At 41.2% G+C, this 20,936-nt stretch overlaps 1 protein-coding gene across 1 annotated transcript in view; it reads right to left on the bottom strand.

Annotated features, from left to right (window-relative positions):
- Positions 1-20,546, bottom strand: part of CCDC175 (coiled-coil domain containing 175) — a 63,280-nt gene extending 42,734 nt beyond the window's left edge. Inside the window, exons 1-8 of the mRNA XM_021701383.1 lie at positions 20,390-20,546; positions 18,100-18,185; positions 14,854-14,965; positions 10,728-10,863; positions 7,640-7,868; positions 5,758-5,880; positions 4,535-4,644; positions 564-645 (exon numbers count right to left, since the gene is read on the bottom strand). Coding sequence (XP_021557058.1) covers positions 564-645; positions 4,535-4,644; positions 5,758-5,880; positions 7,640-7,868; positions 10,728-10,863; positions 14,854-14,965; positions 18,100-18,185; positions 20,390-20,546 — 1,035 coding nt within the window. The remainder of the gene's footprint in view (positions 1-563; positions 646-4,534; positions 4,645-5,757; positions 5,881-7,639; positions 7,869-10,727; positions 10,864-14,853; positions 14,966-18,099; positions 18,186-20,389) is intronic.
- Positions 20,547-20,936: the final 390 nt, after the last annotated feature.

Here is a 20,936-nt window from a genome sequence, read left to right as displayed (position 1 = left end):
CCCTTTTGTTGGACTTCAATTGTATCTTCCCTACAATTTTTCAACTATCATAATGAATGCTTTACTGAATACCTTGTGGATAAATTTTAGTTTACACCCATGACTATGTACTTATGATATTTCTTTTAACCTAAGATTTAAAGTGTCCAGAGATTTCTCTCAGGGCCTAAATCTGACTCAAATATTTCATGACATTATTAAGTGTAATATGGGTTGCTAGACTTTACAGGTACCACAAAACAGCAAGGAAGTTCCATTTAAAAAAAAAAAATTCACATGAAAAATATCCATTAGTCTGGGTATTTCTAATGTAAAATAATCACAAACACATGACAAGTTACCAAACAAATAATTCATCTTTACATAGACAACATTCGTTCTTTCATATATTTAAAATACTTTGGGAGGTGATCAAAATCTTTAAATCAATTATTGTGAATGATCATGATTATTATTAATTCATGAAAAATCTACTTTGGGAAAATTTCACATTTCTCAAATATATTTAAAATATTAACTAAAAATGAATTATAATCTAAAAGTCATAATTTCCATCTTCCTACCTGCTTTATCTTCTGCAAGAATTCATCTTTTTCAATACCAGATGAATCTTCCAGTTTTTCTTTTGTATTTACAAAAAATTGTCTATGATCAAAGGAAGCCAAACAGATTCATATTAGGGCACGTTTTCCAGCAAAGCCACATTTATTTATGACACCAGAAACTTCCAGTCCCCATCTTCCTATGTAACATATTGATATGTTCATTAAAATAAATAAAAAATTTTACTCTTTGGATGAATTAATACTTCCTGTATATATTCATTAAGAAACAATTATCCAACATTTGTACTCTGTAGGTGTTATAGGTACTAGAGATATAGTGCAGGCAAAGTCCCTACCCTCATGGAAGTTACACTCTAAGAAGTAGTCAGAATAGAAGTTATCAAAATAATAATAATAATAATAATAATAAATTTCAGGTAGTGCTAAGTGCTTTAAAGAACACAAAGTAGGGTGAAGGACAGAGAAATCGTGAGAGTGATGATGCTACCTCAGACAGGTGGTAAGGGAAGGCCTCTTGAGATGACTTGTGAAGAACCTGAATGATGAGAAGAGGCCAGATAGGTGAAGATCTGAAGAAAAGTCTTTCCTGTACAAGGTACAGCCAGTGATAAAAATTCTGGGGCCGGAACAAGTTTTGTGTATTTGATGAGGAGAGGATTATGAGAAGGCTGGAGAGGTAGATGGAGACTAGATCATGTAGGGGCTAAGGACAAAGTGGAAGTTCAGAGAGAACCAGGGGAGGATTTTTTTTTAAGCAGAGGAGAGAGAGGAACTGAGTTACATCTTATAAAAATGACTCTTGCTACTTAGTGGAGAAAGACAAGAGTACAGGAAGACAGACTATGCAGAAGACTAGGGCAGTGGTCCAGAAGAGAGAATGTGGCTCAGACTAATGTTGTAGTGGAGGAGGTAGTAAGAAATAGTTGGATTCAGGATATATTCTGAAGATAAAGGCAACAAGACATACCTTGGGATTTGGCTGGCATTTGAGTTGAGTTAGGGCTAGTTAGTTGGTTAGTTGGGTTAGGGTTAGGAAGTGAGGAAAACAGGAATGGTAGATGACTCCTAGGTTTTCAGCTGGAGTAACTAGGTAAATAGTGAGATGGAAGACTGAGGGAAGAGCTGTTTCAATGAGGTGGGAAATTAAGAGTTCTGTTCAGGACACATCGTATTTGAGATATCTAACAGATATCCTCCAAATGGAGAGGTCAAATAAACTGTAGAGTCTATGTCTTTGCTACTCAGTGCTGGATATATAAATTTGGGAGTCACTGGGGTACAGAAGATATAGAAAGCCATAAGAATGGATGAAGTCATGTATGGAGGATGTGAATAGAGAAGGGCCAAGAACTCCAAAATTCAGACTCAGAAAGAAGAATAAGAACAAATAAAGGGTCCTGAGAAAGAGCAGTGTAGTGAGTGACATAAAGGAATATGATGTTTAGGAGGCCATGAGAAGAAAGTATTTCAAGAAGGTGGAAGTGTGGGGCACCTGGGTGGCTCAGTCGGTTAATGTCTGCCTTTGGCTCAGGTTGTGATCTCAGGGTCCTGGGATGGAGCCCCACATCGGGCTTCCTGCTCAGTGGAGAGTCTGCTTCTCCCTCTCCCTCTGTACTCTCTCTTTCACTCTCAAGTAAATAAATAAAATCTTAAAAAGAGAAGGTGGAGGTGAGTCAAATTCCATTAGGAATTCAAGAAATTGAAGGAATAGACTAGATCATTAAAGTTTGGCAGGATGGAATCATTGGCAATCATGACAGTTCTGAAATCATTTCAACCCTTATAAAAAAAAGCATCTATATTTTTCATAGCCTCCTGCACTGCAATGGCAAGTATATACTCTGGGTCACAGACTGCATGTCATTTATATACAATACTTAGCTTCCAGTCCCCCACTTTGTATGTGCTGAAAACCAGCTGACTGGCAAAGAAAGACCATACCCATTGAGAAAGGTAGGCACTGAATTTGCCCTTATTATGCAAACACATCATGTTGGACATCAATAATAATAATGAACGAGGTTTAGACCATCAATGCCTCCTATGGACTTGTGGAGCATTTGAGGTACTTCTAACTGCCCACATTCAGATGGCTGAGTGACTTTTTGTTTTTCCTTAATATTTGGACCTCAAAATATGTAACAAGCTTGCAAATTAAAGATTTCATGGGGGGAAAAATTAAAGCTTATAGATTAATAGGAAGATGAATTTATGCAAATTATTTTAGTTTCTTGTATAATTTACTCTTAAAAGAATCTTATAGACTATTATAAAACAACACTGTTTGACTCTTCAAATCTACCAACCAAAATTTAGGTGCCTTTTCCCACCTCCCTAGATAGAGAAAATGAACTAAAGGAGAAATATAAAATGAATGTAAGAATTTTCTTTTAATTTGCTTGGTAGTAAAGAGGAAAAAGTACAGTTTTATTAATAACAAGGGGGGTAACCTAAAACTTCAATCACCAAATTAATCAAGTGTACTTCTCCTCAGGGAGATTCCATATGAATGAAAACTCTTGAAAAGCTGGGATTGAAAAAAAAATGATGTGCCATTAAAAATAGATCAGTGAGGGGTGGCTGGGTGGCTCAGTCAGTTGAGTGTCTGCCTTTGGCTCGGGTCATGATCAGGTCATGAGTCCTGGGATCAAGCCCCATGTCGGGCTCCCTGCTGAGCGGGGAGTCTGCTTCTCCCTCTCCTTCTGCAGCTCCCCCTGCCTGTGCTCCCTCCCTCCCTCTCTCTCAAATAAATGAAATCTTAAAAAAAATAGATCAATGAATCCCTATTTCTTTCTTGAATATATTTAAAGCAAATTAGCTAACATGAAGACTGCTTATAAATAAAATTTCAAGCAAGGTTTTTAATCATAACTCCTAGAAATAAGAGCTAATCTGTATCTTCCTCCATGATTATTTGCTAGTTTTTCTTTAAAATATGTATGAACTAAAACTAGTGAATCACTTTCAAAGAAAGATATTTTTTTTATTCTGAGTTTTGATTGTAGTATTACTTGAGCTTTTATACTTATAAATCTGGTACTGAGTATAAAGATTATTGCTTATTTTATGGCCAGATGTAGGTAGAACAGCACTGTATTGTGCAATTGCTGTTTTAGAAGATATAATTTTAATTACAATACATTTGATCCTATGCAGGAATAAGCCATGTTATAACAAGATTCCACATGTGAAGTTACTTGCCTTTTGGGGAATCTACTCAAGTCCAAAATTTGTCTTTTAAACTGCCAGCAAAACCTGGGGATAGGCCTGGAAGCCATATTTTGTACTATAAGACCCCACCTTCCTTGTCAGAGCTGGGCCAAACACCTTCTGATGAGAAATCTGGGAATTCTCCTGGGAGAAGTCTGTGGGTCAATCTCCAAAGATAGATGGACCTGCAACAGGTAAACTCAGAGGGTTTGGAATGGCCATGCTCAGCCACGGGCTTACCAACAACAGAACATTGTATGTAGTAAAGACAGAATGAAACATGGGCCTGAAAAGGACGCAGAGACTGTTTGCCTTGGGGTGGACAGATTTCCTCAGGTTTATGGTTCCAGTCCCATGGGTAAAATTTTTGTCCTGAAACTTCCTTGTATTTTCTAAGTTCTGTAGGTTGACTAAGAACAACTGTCATAGCAAGGGTAGGTGAGCCTTATAGGAGGTCCCACTAATGCCTTCCCCTGGGGGCATATTTGTCTGTAGGGAATCAGGAACTGAAGTGAGAATAATTCATTCCAGAGAGTCCCTCCCTTTCCCTTAAATGACTATATCATCCTTAATTTTTTTCTCTTGTTTATCTGAAAAACTGGTTAATTTCCAAATGCAGAGGTGGTTTTATAAAGCTATCACAAATTTTAGCAAATTAAGAGAATATAGTTTTCATCTAATATTAAAGATTTTTTTTTAAAAAAAGAAAGAGACAGAACATCTAGAAATGCTTCAGTAAAAATAAATACCAAACTTACAATTTATCCTCCAGTATCTTACAGGATTTCTTCATTTCTTCGAGCTCTTGTTCCCAATGTCTTATTGATTCTTGTAGTCGTGATATCTCTAAATTGTGATCACTAAGAACCTATTGAAAATTCAATAAAATGATGGTATTCAATTGTCACCAAATGATTCATGAGTGTTTGATTCACTAAATATTCATGTATTATCCACTCAACTTTTACATTGGGGTTATCCTTTAGCAAAAATAAAAAGCAATCATTAAAACGGTTTCTTCATAAAACAAACCTGGGCAGAAATAATCCTGAAATCATCAGGAAAAAAACCAACATTTTGGAGAGAGCCCAACCAAATATAGCAGCGAGAATGCAAAAACTATAAAAACAACTTTCAAGATATGAATTCATTTTGACTACCTTTTAAAAAAAATCCAAACAAATCTATATCTTCATAATCATCTTCAAAATACTCTAGGATATTAGAATGAGTATTACCAAAAAAGTAAAAACAAATTACCTTGAGAAATATGCTTCTATTGAAGAGAATTTTTCTTATTTAATCAGTATTTCAGAAATGCAATAGTTGGGTACTGTGATAAAATGTCAGCATGATTTAAAAGAATGAAGTATGATTGGAGAAAATTCATAATAAAACATGTTTTTACAATGCAGTTTTGGAATAAAGAAAAGGGAAGGCACGGGTGCCTGGGTGGCTCAGTCAGTTAAGTGTCTGACTCTTGATCTCAGCTCAGGTCTTGATCTCAGGGTTGTGAGTTCAAGCCCTGTGTTGGGCTCCATGCCCGGCATGGAGCCTACTTAAAAAAAAAAAAAAAAAGAAAAGAAAAGGGGAGGCAAACATTTATAGAGCCTTGGGTCTGCATTTCAGCTGTGGGGAAGAATGGAGGGGAGAGAGAGGTGATCAGACAAGTTCTTCTGCTCCCCAGCATGGAGTGATCACAGGCAGACTGTGTAATGCCATCTAACCATGCACATCAGTGTGGACTCAGAGAAACACCTGCGGGGAGCACAGAGGGGCTCCCATTCTTACCAGGTGAGACAGGTGGCCAAAAGCTCCCCCCCCAGCTATTCCTTCCTTGAAAGCACCCACATGCCTCCACTTCTGGGTCATAACTAGTTTCAGAGTCAACAAGGGTCTGAAATCCTAGAACTGCCAGCAACATGAGCACAACGTCTAAAGGATCCCCTAAACATCAAACACATCGTTTATTCTTTCTTACCACTGTGCTGGTCATAACTGTTTCTTTCATTTTTGACACTTTAAGTTTTAATGTATCCAATTCTTTCTTCTTTTTATAAGTCTCTGTTCTCTTAAATTCACAGAGGTTTTTATATCTCTCAATCTGTAATGATAAACATGATAAACCAATCCAAAAACTTATGAGAACAACAAAGTTTAGGAAATCTTTTTATTTTGTTAATCTAATTCATACTAAGTATACCATGGTCGGTCTATCAACAACAACAACAAAAACACACCCCCCACCAACAGGGTTTGCTTGTTTTGCAACACCACAAGAAAAATAGTGAACTACAAGGAATAAATTGTAATTATAAATGTTGAAAGAGTAAATTTATAAGAGCAATAAAACAATGATCATTAATAGCAAATTCTAAAAGCAACTGCCATTGTAGCAATTTACTAGTAAAACACCATAGCAACGGCCACCAGATTTATAGTGTGCTAATAATAATAAGATCAGGAAAGTCAAAGAAAAAAATGACGAATGATCTGGAAATCTAAATTCACATTTTTTGGATGGGAAAGAAAGCAGACTAAAAACAGGGTAAAAAAATCACTGAAGACTGGGCAGCTCACAATCTTGGACAACCTCTTACCATCCTACCAAGATCAAACATATTTTGATTACTTGTCAGACCCAATGGAGTGAGTCATCCTCTTATCAAAATCAAACACATCAATGCATTTGTCTGGCAGAAGGAATGATCAAGAACAAGCTAACTAACAGAGTAATAAGGCCTGAGAAAGCATATTCAATTCTGTACTAAAGAGTTATGAAAACATACACTTGGGTGGCTTTCTGTCAAAGCCAGTGCACCCGAAGTGTCTTATGAATGAACATGATCCTGGTCAATGATCTCAGCACCAGAGCACCGTTGCATAGGAATGGAACTTTGGGATTAATCCATTTCGTTGAAAATCAGAATTCTGTGTTCATTCTTCAGCCAAAGACTTCTCCCAAGGTCTTGTGGTCATAGACATAATATTAGCAAAAAATATTTTGTTTGGTGTTAGGGGAGAGCTTACAATTTGAAGACTCTGACAGCTGTAATAGTTTTTCCTTTCTCATAGGAAGTAAAGGAAATTAACAGGCTGTTACCCCAGCCTATCATGTGCATTCAGTGAACCTTGGTGGGGGCTACACAGGTTGCGAGCCCCAGCCAATTTTCTGCATGACAGTCATGCCCGTGCCCACCACAGGGAGGGCAGCGGCAGGGACCCGACAGCAATTCTCATCATGAGCCAGGCTGCCACACATGGGGGAGAAGGAAGACTGCTGGGAACACCTCCCCTGGAGAGAGCCCTGCCTCTCCTGGGGTAACAGAAGCACAGCAAAGAGGAACCGTCATGAGCCACTCTGATGGTGAATTTTAATTAATAGAGCCCAGCAGACACCAAGATGCGGTAGTCATTCCCATCTACTCTCCCAGAATCGCTAGTCTCAAGATACTCTTTTCTGTTGCAGCCTGCGGCTCCACCTAGCCCTTCTGCAGCCTGCTCTGCTCGGATGCGTTCAGCAGGAGCAGAGCAGGCTGGCAGCGTGGATCTCCCTGGTCTTGTCCATGGTCAGAATGGTCAGAGGCAACGAGATGCCACGAAAACAAGATCCTTGTCCCTGTAGGGCTGCCTATGAGCAAGGGGCTACCCTAGTGTGACAAATCCTGTCACTCATATTCTTTCCCATGACCTCAGATGCTATGACACAATCAATGTCTACCCCAAGGGTCCCCGGTGTGCTTGCATCTCTGCATCACTGTTCACAGGAGATACCGCACGGGACGCTTGCTAGCCTTGCGAATTTCCTGCCTGAGATTCCACACGATTCTGTAATTTTTAAAAAAGTAAATCATGCCACTTACCTCTTCATCCAGTTTTTGTTTTCTTTTCAAATATTCCTCTTTTTCTTTTTCCAATTGTTCCTCTATTTCTTCGAGATGTCGTTTTTGCAATTCTTTTTCTTTTCTCTCCGAGTTGATTTTGGTATAAGTCTCATTGATGTAAACCGTGGTGGCGGCCTTTTCTCCCATCGTGTGGTTGAGTGCCATCACTAACTTTTCATGCTCCCTCGCCAGCTTCTCTTGCTCTTCACTAGGAGAAAAGAATGGTTCATGGAATGAAAAGTATGGTTTTTAGGAAAGGAACTTAAAGTCTGTTTGCCGAGATAAACACCATACAGAGGGAAACTGTAAGGAGTACTTAAGTTGTACTTGTGGTCACTTAAACTTGGCTGAGATGAGGACAGAAGGAAACACAAGACAAATGTCAATCTTGCACCTGTTTACTGCTGCACAAATGTCATGGGGTCCTGCCTCACCCCACCCATCCCGTTCCTGGTAGTAACTATGGGATGTTTTGGTTTAAGGTATGCAAGGATTCAAAAACAGTTTTGAGATGAATGGAATCTAACCAGACAAATGGTTTGATAGGTAGCATTGCCATAACTATCTTATCCTGAGACATGCAATCAAGCCAAAGGAAGGTAAATATCTCACCATCCCTCCAGCCACCTTCTGATGCCAGTGCCCTGCAGGGAGGGCCCAGGAGAAAGCAAGCCTTCCTCTGATGGACAAGAGTCAGGGAGGAGAGAGCAGAGTCTGTCTTCACTGTTCAGAAGATGCTTGAAACCTAACTTGAACTCTCTTATCCCCTCCTACCTGCCGCCAAATCTGAGTTCAGGAGGAGACATTAACTTCACCTATCCATGGCTAGCCACATCCATCTGAAGAAGACCTTAAGACAGTGAGAAATATCTACCCCAGGGCCAACAATGCCAAGACTGGAAAGAGGGACAATTGGCGCCATTTCTAGATTTTCCTTTTTTAAAAGCTTCTACAATGTCAAGACCTTTTCCTTTCTCTAATCTCCAGGGCCAAAGACTTCTGTTGTTCAAGGGGATTGTGTGCAAAGGCTCAGGAAAATGGTAACAGGTTGTTGGTAAGTTTATTTTCCAGAAGTCAACTCTACCACGGAAATGCAATTAAAAGCCCAGGCTAGAGAGGGTCCGATAATGGGTGCTTTGTGGGTCTAGTAGAGGAAGCCTTCTAAGAATGAGTGAACCTAAGGATGGAGTAGCCTTAGTAGAACTAAGCTAAACAAGTCAAAAAAAAAAACCACCAAAAACTAATTAGGTGTATTGAGGTGGGTTGAGAAGAGAGAACTCAGCAACCAAACACAGGACCTAAGAAAAACCCACCCAAAGAGCTTGCCATTTGGGGGGACTGTCCAGGAGAGGACCACCTGTCAGAGAGTGTTGGCATCTTGATGTGCATCTTTCTTTGAAAAATGGATGCAGTGAGACTGTAGCTTGGTGATGCTAGCTCATCAAGCAACCCACCTTATGTTTGTCATTTGCCTTTCCATAAAGATTTCTCTAGAGCAGGAATTCTGAACATGTGGTCAGGACCAGCCCCATTAGCATCACCTGGCAACTCGTTAGAAATGCAAATTCTCACTCCCATCCCCCACACCTACTAAATCAGAAATTTGGGGTGCTGCGGAGCTTTCTAGTAATTTGTGTTTTAATAAGCACTCCAAGTGATTCTGATGCATCCTCAAGTTTGAAAATCACTGGTCTGTAGAGGTGTGATGGTGCTGGCCAATTGACCTGAGTACTCCAGCCTGGATATTATCTTCCTTGTTATTAGTTTAGGAATCAATAATATAGTTCACACAGCAGTCTCTGGCTAGCAAATCCACATTGTGAATCCCTAAGAGGGGTTAGAATTCTCAAGCTTATGTGATCATGAACTTTCTTTTTCATGGAGCATCCCCCAGAACAGGTGTTCTGAGGGCCTAATTGGGGAAAGTCGTCCCTGGGCCTCGAAGTCTCCACATAATTCCTTTTTTTTTTTTTTTTAAGATTTTATTTATTTATTTGACAGAGAGAGATAGCGAGAGCAGGAACACAAGCAGGGGGAGTGGGAGGGGGAGAAGCAGGCTTCCCGCCGGGCAGGGAGCCCGATGTGGGGCTCGATCCCAGGACCCTGGGATCATGACCTGAACTGAAGGCAGACGCTTAACGACTGAGCCACCCAGGCGCCCCTTCACCTAATTCCTGATGCTTTGATATTATGTGCACCAAGCGACCTTCTGATCACTTTAGCTTCCCAAGAAGATATTTTTCTTTCATAGGGACTCTTCCAACATTTCTTCCTCTGACAAACTGACATTCTGATATTTATGCATCAGTCTTACGTATTTGCTCACAATGCTGAGTTGTTCCTAAGGTTTTGTTGGTTTTCCTTTCAGAATGTATCTTTTCCTCCATGAGATGCATAAATTCAAACTTGTAATCCCCACTTTACAGGTGGAGAAAAGGAGGCCCATGGGGTGAAGTCCTGGCAATACAGCTCAGGGATAAAGAAAGAAACTAACAGGTGTCAGAATCTGAGCTACAGGCAGTTATATATATCATCTCATTTAATTACAGATGAAATCTGTAATTAATTCTCTGCTGGGAACCAATCCCATCCCTCAGACCTCCAGTAGTTCATGGCTGAATACCTTTAAGAAACTAAACTAGCTACAGTGTATCTGGTTTGATACTGTATTTCTAATACAATATCCAGCCAAATTTCTTGCTTTAGTGGTTGAGGTTTGTAAACTTGATTTTGCTAAAGGGGAATCTGAAACCACTGTGCACCTCTACCTTTGGAGGTGGCACGTGAGTCACACACAGTAGGTGCTGCTGGGAAGCTGGATTGTCTCTGAAACTTGACAGGTCCCCTGACTGCAGTGGTTGAGGATTTTTTGCTCTCCTCCCCAGCTCTGTGCAGCCATCACATACCCCTCATCAGCCAAGGTCATCTGCTCCAGATGATACCCACCTCCTACTTGCCCCACACCAGCACAGACAAGAGGACAGACCCCTTAGGACAATTTTCACACTCCAGCCACAGACCCCAACTCCCACAAGTACTGAATTAAAAAAAAAAAAAAAATACATACCCTAGAGCTTCATTAGTTCTTTTCAGATCAAGTATTCTCATCTTCAGAGACTGTATTGCATCATTCATCCTTGTAATGTCCGTTTGTATTTGATTTATCTCAAAAAGATTTAATCTGCGTGCATCTCTGACACATTCTTAAAAGTAAGTGGAAATGTTTCTAGATTATTTGAGAAGTGGCACACTTGATACTGACTTTCCAAATCACGAAAAACTTAGGTCTTTCTTTGAAATACTCTTTTAATTATGTCCCTGTAGCAGACACCTCTTACCCCTTTGGGTCCTTTCAGTCTTACCGATCAATTATTACCCTCACTTCAACTGCTGCTATGGTGACCAGCTTTCCATGGGCTCTCAACAACTTCACACTGGTGCGGTCTGGCAGCACCTCATTCCTGCTTATTCTACCCACTTCTCACCTCCTGTCCAGGACCTCCTTGTCACCTCTCCCATGGGACTTCTTTAAACATGCACACCCGTGCACATGTAACCCAAAGTGTGGGAAGCAGGCAAATATCGGACCCATGACGGGCAGGAGCTGGTGCCTGGACAGTCCGGGAGAAGGTGGAACGGTGTGTCCTGGGGGCATGTTCCCATGCTTAATGTGTTGCATTTAGCGGCAGTCAGCATCAGGTTGCACCCCAGATCCGCTCTCCCTTCTCCCTGCTTTTGCCTCCTTATCCTGCCCTCCTCCTCCTCCTTGAGTTGTGCTCCCAAATAATAGTGCAAAAGCCTCTGGCTCTGCTTTCTGGGGAACTCAGTGTGTTAAAGAACTAATTATTAATCAACAAATAACACATCCGTGTGATCACATAAGACTTCAGAGGTTTACCTCAGTGCATGATAGATACAAAAATGATGTTTTTAATACCACTGTTTAGAAGGTACTGGACTACCCATTTCTACACAATAAATTCTCTAGAAACTGGCTGGTAGCTCCATTTGAGAGAGCTAGGTTATTTTTCCAAGGCTACTGGTTAAGTTTGCTCATTGTAGCAGCGCTTCCCAAACTTTTAAGTCTCAAATATGCATATATATATACACATATATATATATACAGATCCTTTTCAAGATTTTATTTATCTATTTTTAGAGAGGGAGTATGAGAGTGCGCATGATGAAGGCAGGAGCAGAGGGGGAGGGACAAGCAAACTCCACATGGAGCCCGATGTGGGGCTTGAACCCAGGACCCTGAGATCATGACCTGAGCCAAAACCAAGAGTTGGATGCTTAACTGACTGAGCCACCCAGGCACCCCAAAATACAGATTCTGATATAGTAGTTCTGGGGTGGGCCTAGAGATTCTGCATTTTATAACAAGCCTTCAGATGCTGCTGATGCTGATCCATGAACCATACTTTGAGTAACAAAGTTTTATAATGTAAGACTAATTACATTTATGTGGGTATCAAGAACCCTTTAGCTAGTATGCTCTTTTCTTTTCCTTCTAAATATTTTTCCTGATTATAAAAGTAAGCCAAAATAGTCTTAATTCTGCCTTCAGCCCAGATTCTTCTAAGTCTTGTTTTTTCTGTATATAGAGTTTATTGCATTTTCCCTGACACACTAACACCATGCATATTGTTTTATAACTAACTGTGTCACTCAGTGTCTAATTGGGGAGATAGAAATCTTACAAATTGAATAGGGAAATTGTAATATAGGGAATTAGTAAGCCTAACAGAGGACTAGAGTACTGAGGGATTGGATAGTAAAAGAGAGCACTCTAAAGGCTCAGGGAGCAGCAAGTGTAAGGGGCAGCTAGTACCCCTAGGGCTTAGACAGAGTTTGTTTGAGGAAGCAGCACCTCCACACCTGAGAGCCAGGCCTCATTGGAAAGAGCTGTGGCTCACTGGATGGCAAAGAAATTCATGAGCTGCTGGGCTGGTAGAACTCATGGAAATCTGGCTTCTGGAGGAATTGATGGCCCGTCCACAGGGAGTTGCTGGGGAATCTGTTCACAAGCTGCTGCCTCACTGGTAGCAATCCGCCATGCAGCCACCCCAGGGATACTGGAGGGAACTGCCGGGCTCTGCGGGGGGCTCTGAGGGCAGGGAGGGCTCTGCAGGGGGCTGACTTGGAACAGCTGTGTGCACTGCAAGAGCTGGCCAAGCTGAGCACCCTGGGGCCAGAAAGAGTATCCTCTTCCCTTTTCCCTCCAGTATCCTTCCAGTGCCCTCTCTTGACAAAACTTAACATTGTGCCGGCTGGTAAAGGGGGAAATGACAGGGCCCAGCTCTCTCAACATGGAATAGGCAAGGAAGGTAGATTTGGAGCTGCAAGGGAATAAACGGGTAACTGGAACATCCACTTAAAAAGTGTTTTGTTGCTGTTGCTTTTGTTCATTTTTTTTTAAATTTAGACCACTGGGTGGGGGAGGTTAAATGGCAATGAGCTTTGGAGCTGTGAGGACACTTGGGAGTCGTTCTTGAGCAGGGGAGGTGGGCCTTTGTATTCTCACAGTGACTGCTCCCTGGACATGCGCTGCACCTGAGGAGACAATGGACCAGGTTGGGGCAGGGGGCAGTGTCAAGCGTTTCTCTTGTCTAGGGCAATTCCTGTAGAGGACCTGAGCTGTGAGCCTCGGCCAACACTCCTGGCAGCTGGTGAAATGAAACTGAACGCTTACCTTACACCAAATACCAAATTTAACCAAAAAGGAGTCAAAAACCTAAATGTCAGACCTAAAATTTTAAAACTCTTAGAAGAAAACATAAGAGATTGAAATCTTCAAGACACTGGATTTAGCAATGATTTCTTGGATAGGACACCAAAAGCATAGGCAGCAAAAGAAAATATAGATAAACTGTACTACATCAAAATTTAAAACTTTTGGGGGTGGATGGGTTGGCTCAGTTGGTTAAGCATCTGCCTTCGGCTCAGGTCATGATCTTGGGGTCCTGGGATCGAGCCCCACTTTGGGCTCTCTGCCCAGAGGGGAGTCTGTTTCTCCTTCTGTGCTTGCTCTCTCACTCTCTCTCTCTCTCTCAAATGAATAAAATCTTTTTAAAAATTTAAAACTTTTGTGCATCAAAAGTCAATATCAACAGAGTGAAAAGGCAAACCATGGAATGGGTCAAAATATTTGCAAATCATGTATCTGATAAAGGGTTAACATCCAGACTCCATGAGGAAGAATTCCCACTACTGAATAACAACCAAACAACCTAGTTAAAAGATGAACAAACGACCTGAATAGATATTTCTCCAAAGAAATAAGCCGATTACCAATAAGCACATGAAAAAACGCCCAACATCACTAGTCATTAGGGAAATGCAAATCAAAACCATGATACCAATTCACACCCATTGGAATGGCTATATCTAAAAAGCCAGAAAGAATAGAAAAGAACAAATGTTGACAAGAATGTGAAGAAATTGGGATCCTTGTGCATCGTGGGTGGGAATGTAAAATACTTCAGCCACTATGGAAAACAGTATGGCAGTTTCTCAAAACTTAAAGTAAAAGTACCATATTACCATACAATCCAGCAATTCCCTTCGGCATATAAGCCCAAAAGAATGGGAAGCAGGGACTCAGACTGATATTTGCACCACCATGTTTATAACAGCTTTGTTCGGGATAGGTAAAGGGTGGAAACAACCCAAGGGTCCATCCAGTGAATGAATAGATACACAAAACACAGTATACACATACAATGGAATATTGTTCGGCCCTAAAATGAAGGAAAATTCTGACACAAGCTACAACATGGATGAATCTTGAAGACCTGCCAAGTGACATTAGCCAGTCACAAAGGGACAAGTATTGTAAGATTCCACTTATATGAGGTACCTATAATCCCCAAACCTACAGGGAGAAAAAGTAGAATGGTGGTTTAGGGGAGTCAAACTGCCTAATTTAATTGGATAAATACCAATTTGGAATGGGTTGATCTACATATCATTAGTCTATTTAGAAACTAAACTATATAAATTCAAGTTTTATATATATCATTTCCATTTAAAATGTAAGAGAACATTATTACGGATCTGTGTTTGTGCTGTCTACTCTTTCTAGCTATATTTTGACATGACCCAACTATTAAACTTGTCTTGTTAAAGTAGTAGGCTCTATTTTCTTATAAGATAAACTAAGTTTCTATGGTTGATAACCTTAAAAGTACCTTCCAATTCTCTGCCAATGTTACTGGGAAGAGTTTCCAGTAGAAAATATAGTCTGCTGAGTTCCATGCTTTCAATTTCTAGGAGATCAATTGTGGCTTTTCTCATTTCTTCCTGAAAATTTGAATTACATATATAAAAAGTTAAGGCATTAAACTAATAAAATTGACTTCCTAAGCAATGCCCTATTATAAATATTTTCAGAGATCAAACTTTGATTTCCATTCAACACCCTCTGCTCTTATTTTTATTTGGAATAGAAAGTGTGAAAAATCCCTCTTCTTATTTGAACTAGAAGGTGTGAAAAATCACTCTTCTATAATCAGTTTTTAAGATAAGTCATTGTTAATTTATCTCTTAATCTCTGATTTTCTTCTCAGAAATCTTTTCTTATGTTTTTTTGTATGCAGTTTCAGTCAATTTAAAAGGAGAGACTCCAACAAAAAGGGTAATGCTGAGAAAAAAAGCTGCTTAATTAAAAGCTGGAAAATGCCTATAAAAATATGCTTAGGTATAAAGAGAACAATTTTTTTTATACATACCCACAAATCCAAACAAATAGTCTGGTAGGGATTTTTGTGCTTTGTTTTTTTGGTGGGGCTTATTTTAAATAAAGAAAACCATCCAAAAATCTGTTAGTGGAAAAAATAGATAAATCATCTCTTAAATAAATGGTCATAACGGCTATAGTTCTTTTATGACCTGAGAAATTGCCATTATATTTTATGAGTAAAAAAAAAAGGTTACATGCAGCCACTCTGGAAAACAATATGGAGGTTCCTCAAAAAGTTGAAAATAGAGCTACCATATGGTCCAGCAATTGCCCTATTGGGTATTTACCCCAAAGATACAAATGTAGGGATCTGAAGGGGGTATGTGCACCCCGATGTTTATAGCAGCAATGTCCACAATAGCCAAACTGTGGAAAGAGCCAAGACATCCATCGACAGATGAATGGATAAAGAAGAGGTGGTATATATATATACAATGGAATATTATGCAGCCATCAAAAGGAATGAAATCTTGCCATTTGCAACGGCGTGGATGGAACTGGAGGGTATTATGCTGAGTGAAATAAGTCAATCAGAGAAAGACATGTATCATATGACCTCACTGATATGAGGAATTCTTAATCTCAGGAAACAAACTGAGGTTTGCTGGAGTGGGGGCAGGTGGGAGGGATGGGGTGGCTGGGTGATAGACATTGGGGAGGGTATGTGCTATGGTGAGCATTGTGAATTGTGTAAGACTGATGAATCACAGACCTGTACCTCTGAAACAAATAATACATTATATGGTAAAAAAAAAAAAAAAAAGAAGAAGAAGATAGCAGGGGGGGGAATCAGAGGGGGAGATGAACCATGAGAGACTATGGACTCTGAAACAAACAAACTGAGGGTTCTAGAGGGGAGGGGGATGGGAGGATGGGTTAGCCTGGTGATGGGTATTAAAGAGGGCACGTTCTGCATGGAGCACTGGGTGTTATAGGTAAACAATGAATCATGGAACACCACATCAAAAACTAATGATGTAATGTATGGTGATTAACATTGTAAAAAATCTAAAAAAAAGATTACATAATTGTATATATAGCATGATCACTTTTCTATAAAAATATAAAATTCAATACAGGCATCGTCTAGTCCCTGGAAGCAGGAAGGACATTCATCAAAGAGTTAATTATGATTATTTTAGGGTGTTGGGATCATGGTGGTTTTTACTTTCCTTCTTTTACTTGTCTATTTAAAAAGTTTTTGTTTTTTTTTTCCAGGGTAAATATGCAGTGCTTCCAGAATAGTGAAAATTTGTTGCTTTATAAGATGGAGGGATTTGGGCGCCTGGGTGGCTCAGTCGTTAAGCGTCTGCCTTCGGCTCAGGTCATGATCCCAGAGTCCTGGGATGGAGTCCCACATCGGGCTCCCTGCTCGGCGGGAAGCCTGCTTCTCCCTCTCCCACTCCCCCTGCTTGTGTTCCTGCTCTCGCTGTCTCTCTGTCAGATAAATAAATAAAATCTTTAAAAAAAAAAAAAAAGATGGAGGGATTTATCTCTAAGAGATTTCACAGCTCAAATATTACATGGAGATATAGTAGATACTTTAATAAGCCACACTAAATATTTTGACCCCTTCAAACCCAGGAGGAAAATATAACTCAAAGAACAAAGCAGAGGAAGGTTTCCACGGTACCACGGTGGGGCTCCACACACACACACCAACTCCCAGGCTTTACATACATGTATTCATTTAACTGGGATTGCAAAGTACAATGCTGTAGTACACATACATCTATATAGAATCACAGAAAAATATCAAGGAGATGAATTTTTCTCAGCAGTCTGTAGACTCAAACTCATTGACTTTACAGCCACATTTCTGCATTTTTAGATATTTGATATGTAGATTCTTCAATACGTTTAAATCAGATGAAGAGACCTCACCCTTCTCACCCTGCTGGGGGGAAGCATTGTAAACATCATCCAGGGCCACGTAGAGACATGTGTGTGACAGTTCAATAGGAAATTCTTTAAATATTTCTTTGATGGGGCCCAGTGAGCAGAACAAAGAGTTGGTTTGTTTGCACTGACGAGCACGGTCTACTTCAGTGAAAGAGGCGCCAAATCATCTCTCAGCAGTTATGTAAGAAATTACTTCCAGAGAACTGAGTGAATAGGCACCACGCATGGCTTCTCTATTGGGGGCACGCATTTGCCCATGTGGCCCACCCCTTCCTGGAGCTCCGCTAGCAGCAGTACTGCTCTCCTAAGCGGGCTTGCCCTCCCTCGTCCACAGCACAGGTCCTTAAGGCAGGGTCCTTGGGGAAAAGCCGGCAGCACCCCCCAGCTCTGGACACTGGGGCACACGCTTAGTGAACTGAGATAAACATTTTCTCCGCTCAGGGTAAATATTTTCCCTATTCATCTATTCAAGTATCTTGAACAGAGTTGGTACTAAATTAAAAGTTGATGAAGAAATAAGTGGAAGATTGAAAAATAAAACAGTTCTTGGGCGCCTGGGTGGCTCAGTGGGCGCCTGGGTGGCTCAGTTGGTTAAGCGACTGCCTTCGGCTCAGGTCATGATCCTGGAGTCCCAGGATCGAGTCCTGCGTTGGGCTCCCTGCTCAGCAGGGAGTCTGCTTCTCCCTCTGACCCTCCCCCCTCTCATGTGCTCTCTCTCATTCTCTCTCTCTCAAATAAATAAAATAAAATCTTTAAAAAAAAAGAAAAAGAAAACAGTTCTTATAGATAATACCAATTTCTTAACAGCGATAGCAATGTCCTTAAGAAAGGTCTTAGCTTCTTCGTTGCATTTAAAGTAGTCACTTTGTAGTGATTGTTCTAAAAAAAAAAAAAAAAAGAAAAGAAAGATCTCTTATTTTTTTGTCCAAATCCCATTTAACCCTTTAGATCTAGCTCAAATGCCTGCACAGCTGAAAATTATATCTTCTATCTCTGAATTCCTATAGTACTTAATATGAATCTCTTTTGACCTATTTCCTAATTCATAGTATTCTCACTTAGGTACATATTTAATGCTTCTTGAGGACAAACTCCTCTTGATATTCCATCTTTGCCTCTCTCATGGGAGAAAGAAGGAATCTATATAGGACAAAAAATTCAATAAACATTTATGAAAGGAATAAATATAACATGCCTATAATATAGGTTTGAGAATGTTTTCATAGTATATTTATATTTGTATACATGTAAATATAATATTTTGCAAAAAACCCACTCATTTATTTAACTGTTTCAAAGTCCCTTATGTCATTTTTACTTCTGTGCCAATATTTAAATCCTGGGATGAGAGTAAAGATCTGTAAAACTGGTAGGCGTGAGGTAGACAGAGCTTCTAAGGCCTTTTCATTCATTGACATATGAAGGGTCTCTCCTTTCCCTCATACACTGTAAGTAGGAAGCACAGGAGAAGAGAGGCTTATGAAATGTTAGCAATGGTAATGAAGACTGGATACGTACCAAATGGAAAGAAGGAAGGGGAAAAATGGACAAAAGGAGGAGAGAGAACAGAGGAAGCTCTACTTACCTTGGCTCTGGCGCCCGAGTTACCCGGACTTTGTCCACGTGAATTCCAGACCTGCATCTTCACGTGTGGGATAAGTTTGATGGGATTAATGCTTTACATGCATTATCTAAGTTGATTACTATAATCTTGTGATGACTCCCATTTCACAGCTGAGAAATCTGACTTTTGAGGTTATGTCATATGTTCAAGGTCACAGAGCCCATCACTGAGAGAGTCTAGATGCAAACACAGGTGTGACTCCAGAGTCCTTGGCCTTCATGGCCATACTCACCCCTCAGAAGCATAAAAAACAATTTCTGCCCTCAGTTCCAGGGAGCTCAGATGCTCTTAATGAACTAAGCTCTCAAACCAAGTGAAAGTCAGTTACTGAGTTTGCAAGCAAGCAGGTGTTTGGAAGGGACAGGCCTTGCCTGTTATCACCTTCCCCTTCTTCTAATGGAGTCAATGAGCACAAGCTGTTCCCACTTGCAAATGGGCTGGAGAGCTGCATATTTTCTAACTCCCACAAGAGGCTTAATGAAGTTTCTTCCTACAAAAAACTTCCTGAGAGTCCAGAAATTATTAGCAGAAAAATATTTGCACAGAAGTACTGGGATGAAATGCACATGCTGATCAAGTATGAAGAAAGTTCAAGATCCTAGCTCTACCATGGCCAATGATAGTGACTCGTTTAGGTCTCTTTGGTGGTTAACATTCTCCATGATGGTACTCATGCAAGCCTATCTCACAGGAATTGTGAAGTTAAATTAGTACATCTAAGAAGAAAAAAGAAACGACCCCAAACTAACAGTAACATTATAATAGAAATCAATATGATTACCTTGAAGCCATGAGATGCTGATAGTAAAGCAAGGAGAGGCTTTGTTGTTTGGCCTAAATGGTTTATGAGCTAAACAAGAAATGCCCTTTCCTGGACCATATCTTACCTTAAACTTAGGTGTCTTAATTACAGGTTCAGCTTTCTAACTGAAGAAGCATTTTAACCTGGCCCCATCCAAGGTTATTATGTTTGCATCTCCTCAACATCCTTGTCTAATTTTCCTTGTTTAATACAAGAGGAGCTTCTTAAACACTCCCTTTCTTGTTTGCCTGTTAAATTCTCCACTTTATCATGACAAAATGTTGGAGGAAGTTAACTTGCAAAGAAAAGAAGGGAGAAGCTGAAATTAAATGCATAATCTAAATGCAGGTGGGCATCCCAGTCGCAGGCAAATGGCAGTGGCCCGAGAGTCCAAGCTTTGCCTGGAGTTTGTCACCAGTTGCTAGTGTGAGCCGGGCCAAGTCACTCCATTGGCACTAAAGCAGGAGAGCTGAACCCTGGGTCCCCCCGCGCTGCCTCTCTCTCTCTCTCTCCCCCCAAGGAGCCTGAGAGGGCTCTGCCGTAGCGTGGACATCCCGGCTTCCCGCAGGAAGGTCCCGGCTGAGGGCCCCCCCGCCCGGTGCCGGCTAGGTGCCACCTCCGAGGCGCCGTCCCTCCCGGCGCCCGCAGGCGTCTCACCCACAACCAAGAGCTGCTCCAGCGCCGCGGTAGCCACCGACGAGCCCAGGGAGGAGGGGAAGGTGCACAGCTCCAGGGAGGGGCCGGCGGAGACGGCTGCCTCCCGCAGCGCCTTCTCGCCGAACCCCAGCTCTGGGGACCAGGAGCTCAGGGCCATCTTGCTGCTCCTGCGCGGTGCCTCTCAGGGCTGACGCCAGGACGGCCGGTTGCCACGGGCGACAGAGACGCCGAGGCCCCGTGCGCCCCCGGGGGTGGGTGCCTCCCAGGTTCTGTTAACTTCAGCCGCTGTAATTACGCGATCCTGGGGGGCGGGGCTGCTCTCCCGCCGGCCTTTCCTCCTTCCGTTTGCATGTCTGTTCGGGTCCTGGACGTTTGTCTGGAGCACTGGAGTCATAGCAATGCTCACTTGTGAACGCATCTCTGTGCCAGCGCCTACAGGAGGAGCTCTGATTTCCACGGCGGCTTTGTGAGGCAGGTCCTACTAGCTCGGCTTTTACGGACTGGGGAACAGGCGGGGATGACTAAGTGATCTGCCCACGGTCACAGA

The sequence above is a fragment of the Neomonachus schauinslandi genome, chromosome 9 (assembly GCF_002201575.2).
Source record: "Neomonachus schauinslandi chromosome 9, ASM220157v2, whole genome shotgun sequence".
Lineage (NCBI taxonomy): Eukaryota > Metazoa > Chordata > Mammalia > Carnivora > Phocidae > Neomonachus > Neomonachus schauinslandi.
The sequence above is the reverse complement of the archived record's forward strand: the minus strand, read 5'-3'. Positions and strand labels throughout refer to the sequence as shown.